Source organism: Galeopterus variegatus, unplaced genomic scaffold, assembly GCF_000696425.1.
Source record: "Galeopterus variegatus unplaced genomic scaffold, G_variegatus-3.0.2 Scaffold2829, whole genome shotgun sequence".
NCBI lineage: Eukaryota > Metazoa > Chordata > Mammalia > Dermoptera > Cynocephalidae > Galeopterus > Galeopterus variegatus.
Window position 1 is genome coordinate 144,343 of NW_007728940.1, and position 9,431 is coordinate 153,773.

General features: G+C 53.2%; 1 protein-coding gene across 1 annotated transcript in view; it reads right to left on the bottom strand.

The window, feature by feature from the left end:
• The window catches only part of SHF (Src homology 2 domain containing F), an 11,041-nt gene extending 4,508 nt beyond the window's left edge, over nt 1-6,533 (bottom strand). The window contains exons 1-4 of the mRNA XM_008583098.1: nt 6,368-6,533; nt 3,778-3,984; nt 301-472; nt 38-157 (exon numbers count right to left, since the gene is read on the bottom strand). Coding sequence (XP_008581320.1) covers nt 38-157; nt 301-472; nt 3,778-3,984; nt 6,368-6,401 — 533 coding nt within the window. The 5' untranslated portion in view covers nt 6,402-6,533. The remainder of the gene's footprint in view (nt 1-37; nt 158-300; nt 473-3,777; nt 3,985-6,367) is intronic.
• Between the last annotated feature and the right edge of the window lie 2,898 nt (nt 6,534-9,431).

Sequence of the window (9,431 nt, forward strand, 5' to 3'; positions counted from 1 at the left end):
TTGTCCCCCCCCCCCCCCCGCAGCTGTCCCCACTCACTTGAGGGAGAGAGAGAACTCATTTTTGCTGGTCTCGCTGTTGCGCACCAGGTAGCTGGCCTCTTTGCACAGCCGGAGCAGGTTCTCGGCGTCTGTTCGGCTGATGGCCCCGTGATACCAGCTGAGGATGAAAGAGAGGAAGGGGGCATCTCTGCTGGGTCCCTTGCTGTCCAGGCCCACCCATTCTGGGTATCCTCTGCAGGGAAGCCAGTGCCAGGAGGGAAGGAGAGGGGAGGGAGGCCCCAGCTGGACAGAGACACTCACACCTGGTTTTCCAGAGGCAGAGCTGGATCTGTCCACTCCCCCAGGGGACTGCTGGGCTCCACACTTAGGGGCTTGGCTGACTTGGGGTTCCCTGCAGAGAGTCGGGGAGGAAGCCGCCCCTTCTCCTCCTGGCCAGGTGACAGGCAGCTCTTCTCCGATCCTTCAAACTGGGCTGCAGGGAACATACCAGTCACAGACTCTGAGGACCCCAGAGGTAGAGCCCTATTGAATAGCCAGTGCCCCACCCCCATTTCTTCCAGCCCCATGAGGGGTCAAAGGAATGCCTGGGAGGGCGCTGCATGCTCATGTAATCCTGGGTCCATCCCCAGTGGGGGTGGGGATAGGACAGGGGTGGGGTGGGACTCAGCCTCCCGTGCCACACAGGGCCTCTCCCAGTCCCCACGCTGTGGGAGGAGAGGGGAGAGAAGCAACATGAGAAACCACTTAAGCTTCTCCCTCTGGAGCAGCTGACTGCCTTCCCCTATTCCATCCCCCTCAGGGTGGCTTCGGCGCTGATAATATTGTTTCTTTCTCCTCCTCAGAGTTCATTACTGTTCTCCAAATCACCCTGCCAAGCCATTCTGTAGAAATGACTTATTGATCTGAGAACAATTACCCGATTCCCCTTGGTGCCATCCTGACAGGCTAATCCTGCCCAAAGCCGCCAGCCGGTCGTCCCCTCCCCCGCCCCCAAGGTCGCTGCCCACCGACTCCCCTCGCCCACCCACAGAAGCCTAGCCAGGCGGCTCTGCCCTCCCAGGCCAGGGCAGCCTCACAGTTGAGCCTGCACAAGGGTCACATGCCACAGGCACACATGCACAGGTGACAGACATCTTTATTCTGTATTTACAAAGTACCCACAACAGCCAGGCACAAATGTACACAGATGCTCACACCTGTGCACACATGTGCAAATGCGTGCACACACCCTTGGGTGCCCATTTTGGCAAAACTGAGCGTAGAGGAAGAATTTAGTGCCTTCTCTTTCCCCTTTTTCTCTCCCTATAGCACTTTCTAGCCTTTATTGTCTTTCAGTCTCCAGATGCAAGAATCAGATCCTTTCCCTTACTGTGTTAGACACTTCCTATGCTAGCACCGCCCCCACCTCAGGAATATTTGCTTTGCTGAAGGATCTTTCAGGCAAAGCTCTACCCAAATAAGTGAATTAAAAACAGAGGACTTTTGTGGCATGGTGGAGAACATATTAGGAAGGGTTTTTAGGAAACACCTTCCCCACAGCTTTGGGGGTGGGAGGAATGCATTCTGTCTCCTCCCTCCTCCTCCAGGAGGAGAGGGATTCTTCCTGGGTTCTCCAAACCCTGCCCTGCCTCTCAGCTCCTCCAGCCCAAGCCCACAGGGCCTGAGGGGTGAGGGAACATGTCATCCTGGCCAGAAGCCCCCAAAGGACCCACCGCTGCTGTCCTCCAGGCTGGGCTCAGGGAGGGGCGAAGCTGGACCGGAGATTTCCCTGTCCCCATCAGGCAGGGAGGGGCTGCTGTCCAGCTGTCCCACAGGCGGAGGCCAAGGTAGGTCTTTGATGACCTTAATGTCAACTGGAGCCAGTAGCAGAAGGGAGAAGAGAGACAGACAGTGACAGAGACAGAGAGAGGCAGAAGTTGAGACACCAAAACCCAGAGCCAGGACACAGGACAGCCTAGAAAGGAGGAGGGGCAGAGGGAGAGGCAGGGGCAGCTTCGGGGATGGAGTAGGACTCTCAGAGGCCGGGCAGAACCAACACACTGACTGCATCAGGCTGGCCTGGTCAGAGGGCGGGAGGCTTGGGTGGCAAGCTGCAGGTCACAGGGCCTTGCTCTGCCAGCCCTGTGGGCACCTTCACTTGACCTCCCACAAGCCTCCAGGGCCTATAGGGACCAGGAAAGGAGGAAAAGCAGGACAAGGAGCTGCCTGCACCTCCCAGCACCACACCCAGGTTCCCACAGCCTCCTGGCACCTCCAGCCTTGTCTCCCTTTTACCTTTTCCCTGCAGCCTAGAAACTCGAGAGCAGTGAGAAGGGGACAGCCCAGCCTCAGATTGTCAGGAATACTCAGACTTGGGGCAGATGTTTTATTGAAATTAAACCCCCAACCCCCATTCTGGGCCTCAACAATTAGAAGAGTGATGCCACTGGTGGCTGTAGGACTGCTAACAAGGTTTCCTAATGACGAGCATAGATTTTCCCATTAAGCAATCCAAACAGTATTGATTCTCCAAGGAGACTTCTGGAGATAAACGGCCCATCTCAGTGGTATGTGCTTTACAGGAAGCAAATTAGAAATCTGTGTTTCTTAGTCTGGCTGCCAGGGTGGGGAGGGCAGAGTGGAGGGCTGGGTCCAGCTCCAGGATGAGCCCCTTGCCTGAGAAGGGGTGGGGGACATGGGAGCTTGAATGAAGTCTAATGGCATCTGAGCCCTTCATGTTCTCATTGAATCAAGGATCCAGGTGTGAAAGGTCTCTCCCTGCTCCAGGCTTTTGCTCTACCCACCTCAGACCACCAAGGTGCAATTTTCTTTTCTTTTCTTTTTTTTTTTTAAAAGATGACCGGTAAGGGGATCTTAACCCTTGGCTTGGTGTTGTCAGCACCACGCTCAGCCAGTGAGCAAACCGGCCAAAAACCGGCCATCCGTATATAGGATCTGAACCTGTGGCCTTGGTGTTATCAGCACCACACTCTCCCAAGTGAGCCACGGGCCGGCCCCCAAGGTGCAATTTTCTTTTCTTTTCTTTTTTTTTTTTTTTTTAAAAGATGACCGGTAAGGGGATCTTAACCCTTGGCTTGGTGTTGTCAGCACCACGCTCAGCCAGTGAGCAAACCGGCCAAAAACCGGCCATCCGTATATAGGATCTGAACCTGTGGCCTTGGTGTTATCAGCACCACACTCTCCCAAGTGAGCCACGGGCCGGCCCCCAAGGTGCAATTTTCCACGGTGGACGTGGGCCTGGGATAGACAGTGGTGTGGCTGAGACTGGAGAAAACTGATTTTTACTCAGCATTCAGGGGATTTCTCTCAGCTTCTCAGAAATCCCCCTCAGGCCTGACACCCTGGTCTGGCAGGGCCAATCACTGGGAGACACAGCACTAGAATTCGGGTTACACACACAGCTGTTTTCATTGTTTGAAGCATTAGAATGCCTTCTTTTGTTGAATATAAGTATTTAACATATGCCACAAGTTTTATAATTTTGTTTTGGAAGTTCTTTATTTTTAAATAAACCCAGTCCCCCAAAAGATGGAAGTGGCCCAAGCGTCTTGGCCTCCAAGAGGTGGTGATGCAGGGAAACGCCTTCATCCGTATCCCGTGTCCACTTCCTGACCCTGCACACTGCCCAACTCCCCACTCTCTGTGGTATGGAACTCAATGGCACCCCTGTGGCCCTGCTCCTGGGCCTTCCTGGGTTCCTGGGGTCCATTCCTTCCATCTCCCTGAGCCTGCAAAGCTGCAAGGCTCCAGCAACCTGCCCTCTCCTCCAAGACTCACCTGCAAAGGCTTTGGAAATCCGCTCCTTCTTCCACTCCCAGGGCTGGTCATACTCCTCGGGGGGCCTCTCGTCATCCTCAGGCAGGCGGGACTCCCGGGGCCAGGGGGTCCCCTCGCCCTCTGGTGTGGCCCCCTCCTCTTCTGGCTCATAGGGTGTGTCATACAGAGGCAAGGGCTGGGCTGCTGTCTCCTTGGAGCCCCGGATCTCTGCCAGGGCAAGGCAGGAGGGAAGAGGTGTGAGCCCAGCCCTGGCCGCTGGCTCCCCTCCTCTGGCAGCACTTCTCAGCAATGAACCATGCCTCCTTCAGAGGAGATGCCCTGGCTCTGGGGGGAGCCCAGCAGCCAGACATCCTGCATCCCTCACCCTTAAAACACTTCTGCGGCTCCAAAAGCATGGGACCCAAGGAAGGCAGGGGCAGACAGGTGCCAGAGTGAAAGACAGAAGAAGGATGCCATGATGGCCAGCGAGGGCTGGGTAGCTGAAGTCCACATGTTTAGGTAACGGAGGCACGGTTCTCCTTTAGTCCATCTCCTCCTCGTTGCCCAGCTCCATTTACTTCCTTGTGTCCCAAGTGGTGTCATTTCACAATCAGAAAATCTTTCTTTGTTGCTCAAAAACTCTGACTCCCTCCTTCAAACTTTCCCCTTTGACAAGTCATTTTCATGGACTGTCCTCTCTCTGGTCACCCCCATTTGGTCTCGTTCCCTGGATCCTCTCTTGGCCTCTGTTCCCCAGGCCAGGTCTTATTCATACCCCCTACATCCCTTGAAGTACTTGCCAAGTCTCATGGCATCTACTGCATCTATATCTCACGTGTTTTCATTGCCATTAAGAGGTTTCACTCTGACATCACATCATTTCAGACTCACCACCTTCTCCAAAGGTAGAGAGTAATTCTCTTTTTGGGATCATTAACCACAATGAAAATCTGCTAAAAGCTATGGAGCTACTACCCAGAAAAATGTGCAGTCAAATGTTCACATACAATTCCAGGGCATTCATGGATCTCCCGGGTGTCCACACCCCTCTGACCTCTAAATAGGGTAGCCACCCTCTCACTTTATCCATTTCAGTCAATTTTGCTGTTCTCCTTGAACCTGGCCCTCCATTGTTCTCTGTATCCCATCTGTTCATTGCCAACACCTGATGATTTTCATCCTTGTATCCACATACCTAAATGATTGCTAGGGTGGGCCTCTATTCCACAAGCTCATGTCTCCAGGAGCTCCACGGGGTAACACTCCTGGGATAACTCTCCTGACCACTCTCTGGCCCCTCACCCACCTCTCCTGAGGAGGAAGAGCAGCTTATCTGATTGGCCAGTGAATGCTTGCTCTTTCTCAGGTCTGCCTTCTTGCAGAGAGAGAGAACATTCTGGTTCTTTCTCTTCCATGCAGTGAGTGGCCTGCCCTGTGCAGAGGCCTACAGTTGTCCTGAGTTGCCCAAGCCAGAGTGGGCAAGTTGAGTTCTGTGGCAAAGTATTAAGAAGCCCATTGAGGCTGGCCAGTTAGACCAGTGCTCATAACACCAAGGTCCAGGGTTCGATCCCTGTACCGGCCAGCCTAAAAAGAGAAAAAAAGCCCATTGTGGTTATATAGCTAAGTAATGTTCTCCCATCAACTTTATCAGTAATAAAGCCGACATTTTAATCTCCACCTGTTTCCTTATCTTATTTCTCAATTAGTTCCAAGCTCAGGAGAGGAAGAAAGGGGTATTACTGGCCCCTTAAAACTCCAACAATTTCCACAATAGCCTGATAACTCAACTTTCTGATGCTCAGTTCTTCCAGTCTATTCTGCATACCAAAGCCTCAGTAATCCTCTTAAAGTGCTACATTTATTCTGTTCCTTTCTTGCTCAAGAATTCATAATGGCTCCACTCCCCCTTTTGGAGCAAGTCCAAACACCTTCTGTTTTGGAGCAAGTCCAAACAACCTTTGAAGCACTTCACTGCCCCTCTTGGTCTCTCTCACCTTAGCTCCCATGTATGCCCAGAACTTACATTATTTGCCCCTGAATGAATCTTCCTTTCATCCTGCCTTGGGGCCTTGGCTTAGACTGACCCACCCCTGTCCGCCTCTCTGGTCACCCTCATTTTGTCTCGTTCCCTGGATCCTCTCTTGGTCTCTTTCCTCCAGGCCAGGTCTTATTCATACCCCCTACCCTAACCTCTTGAACTACTTGCCCAGCCTCATGGCACCCACTGCATCTATATTTCTAATTGTGCTTTTCCAATTGCCATAAAGATGTTTCACCTGACATCCCATGGTTTCAAACTTATCATCTTCCCCAAAGCTAGTAATTCTCTTTTTGGGGTCATTGACTCCCAGCCCATACCACTATCTTCCCTTCCTGACTATCTGCAATGCTTCTATTTGACCTTTGGTGGCAGGGCCTCCTCTACCGCCTCAGGTCTCACAAGTCACAGCTCCTTCTCCAAAATGACTATCTTGAAAGCAGTGGCCATCCTCCTAAACGACTTGGCAAAGGCTTTCTCCATATTTTCTAGGGTCCAAGGAATCAGTTCTCAGACTGTGGGTCCCAGAGCCCAGGCCTCAGGGAGCACCTCCCTTGCAACCCCATCACTCACCAGCCATCATCTTTTGGGCCTCATAGGGCTCCATGTAGCCGTCATTTTCAGGGACCTTCTCTGGGGCTCTTGAAGCTTCTGCTGAGCCTTCATCAGTCTCCCGAACATCAAATGGGTCCGCATAGTCTTCTAGGATTGCCAACTGTGGGAGGAGAGTAAAGACAGCAGGCTTTGGACAGCTGAGAGGCAGCTCTGCTTCTCCCTACATGCTCTGTCCAACCCAAGGGTGGGCTCTGAGCTTGGACAGGAACACACTCTGGCTCTTTCTTTGCAGGGTACGCCCACTAGGCTGTGAACCAACTGCTATATCTTTCTTTTCTGCTAATTTTGTTCCTCACGGCCATCTCCTAGGCTAAATGGCCAGGATGAGGCTACTGGGCCTTAGTGCCTTCCTCAGTCAGAACCAAGAAGGACAAGAGCCTACACCAGGCTCTTCATTCACAGAACTGGTTACAAAGGTATTAGAAGAGTTCAAAGAGCGAGCAGGGAACAGTGAGGCAACCCAGAGATTAGCACTGTCCACGCCTACCAGGGCACTTCCAGATGCTGAATAAACAAAAGTTGCTGACCATCAAGGAAGGAAAGGCTGAGCATTAACTTGGTCGCAGTTCTGCTGACTGATCCTCACAACCTCCCTTCCATGTGGGTATTATTATCCCCATTTTAAGGAATTGGAGGCTCAGGACAGTTAGGGAACAGCATACCAAAGACCATCCTGTATAAGTAGAGGAACCAGGATTCAAACCCATGCCCTTTGTGCAAAAGGCTGCCAACCTGCCACCAAGTGGGCATCTTGGCTGTCCTAGGACAGAGAAGGTCTTGGGGCAATCTTGAGGTTCTGCTGAAATCCCCTTGGCTCCTGGAGGACAAGGACAGGAAAGCCCTTGCCTCAGCCCTCCACTTCCCACACTGCCCCTTTCTCTCACTCAAGTGGCTCATGGACACCCCTCTATCCCTGCTTTCAGTCAAAGCAGAGCAAACCACAAGCTATACACCCTGCAGAGGTGCTCAAGGTGCTCAGGGTGGGGCACAGCTGAGGACAATAGAGCCTTTCTCCAAGCTGGGCAAGGGCTTCTCCTGGGGGTGCTGGCTGAGGCAGAGACAGAGCCCAGCCCACCCAGAGCTGCCAGCACTGCACAGCTGGGCTGACAGGCGATGACAGGAGGTGGCTCTGGGCCCCATGGCATGGGGAGAGGTCACTCTTGCCTTTCTCTGGATAGCCTTTCTCCAAGCTGGGCAAGGGCTTCTCCTGGGGGTGCTGACTGAGGCAGAGACAGAGCCCAGCCCACCCAGAGCTGCCAGCACTGCACAGCTGGGCTGACAGGAGGTGGCTCTGGGCCCCATGGCATGGGGAGAGGTCACTCTTGCCTTTCTCTGGATCTCGGTCTAGGCTTTGGTTCTGAACTAGATCAGGGCTGTGGGACCCAGCTGGGCTGGGAGGCCATGGGGGTGACTGCCCTGCCTTGGTTTAGAGGATCTGGGAATGGGAACCCTTAGCAAGGCAGAGATGGAGAAAAGAATCTCCTCATCTCAGAGACCCCTTCAGCATGTTCCTTTGACCCCTGCTAGCCCCTCTAGGGGTCTCTGAGGCTCAACCCAATGTTCCTACCACATCACCTTCAGGTCTTCAGCTCCCACTTGTTCCAGTCAAGCCCTCGACTCCTTCATGCCCCTTGCATCTCTGCCTGCTTGTGGGCTAACCATCATCTCAGATCATCCCTTCACCACCACCAGATCATCCGTTAGCCTGGAGCTCTTTGTCATTTTTGTGTCTCTACCTCCAATGAGCTCCTGGCATACAGCAGTCTTTAGAAGAAATGTTTCTACTAGATTACCACCTCTCTCTCCTCAGAGTTTTTAACGCTAGTTGTCCTTCCTCCAGGACACAGAGAAAAGAAATCCACTCACCCCCCCGCCCCACTCTGCTTCCTCCCAGGCCACCGGCACCCACAGCCCCACCCCTTGGCCATGGGGGCTCTGGAGCCAGCTCACTGTGTCTGCTTCTGACGGTCAGCATCCAGCCTCACACTTACACGTGGCAGCTACTCAACAGTGTCTGAATCTACTGGCACACTATTCTTAAACCTACAATGGCTCTCCAGGGCTTTAAGAAAAGCCTGAAGTTACAGAGATTGAAAAGGTTCCACTTTCCTCTCTGGTTTCTCTCTACCCACCTTGAATTCATCACTTTGTTACCTGGAAGCTCTATGCTCTTGCTTACCTCAAATGCTTTCCCTCTGCCTACATCACTTTCCCCTTCCGCCCGAACTGGCTAGCCCTCATGGATTATTTTCTTTCTTCAGAAGCCTTTCCATACTCCCCACAGGCCTGTTAAGTGCCTCTGTGCTGGGCTATTATCATATTCTATGGTAAATATTTGTTTTATTGTATGTCTTTCTGCAGACTGTGAGCTTCCTGAGGGCAGGAATCATGTTTACTGGTAAATTCCCAGTGCCTGAAAGCTCTTAGTAAATCTGGGTTAAATCCATTCAATAAAACAGGAAGAATGGACAAAGGAAGCACTCTTCCCTGTTCATTCAGAAGACTGAGGAAGCACAAATCTGGGTGGAGTGGGGTAGGGTCTGAGGGCACTGAGTCTTTCCAAGCGAAGCTGTGTCCCTAGAAGCTGCTTAATGAGCAGAAGCGCCTGGTCCAAGCCCCCAACACCCTCCTCCCGCTCCCTGCCACCACAGAGCCCCTCCAGCCCCTCCCTCACCAAGTCTGGTCAGACTGCATGAGCACCCTTCCCACTGGAGTCCTGGGCCTGTGCCCAGAGCCACGACCCCTCCCAGGCTGGCGTGGGCCTTCCCAGCCCCAGCCTGCGGTACCCGTGGGCGCCCAGGTGGCAGCTCAATGGCTCCTCTGTTCCATTCCAGGCTCCACACCCTGCTCCAGGAAGCCCCAGCCTCCCGCCCTGGGCTGGGGCACCCAGAGGAGCCACCCACAGGGCCAGGAATCAGAAGTAGCAGCAGAGATGCCAGCTGGGAAGGCTGGTAGGACGGGCGCCCACCCTGGGCACAGAGGATCACAGTCAGAGACCAGGCCTGCTTTCCCAGTGGCTTCT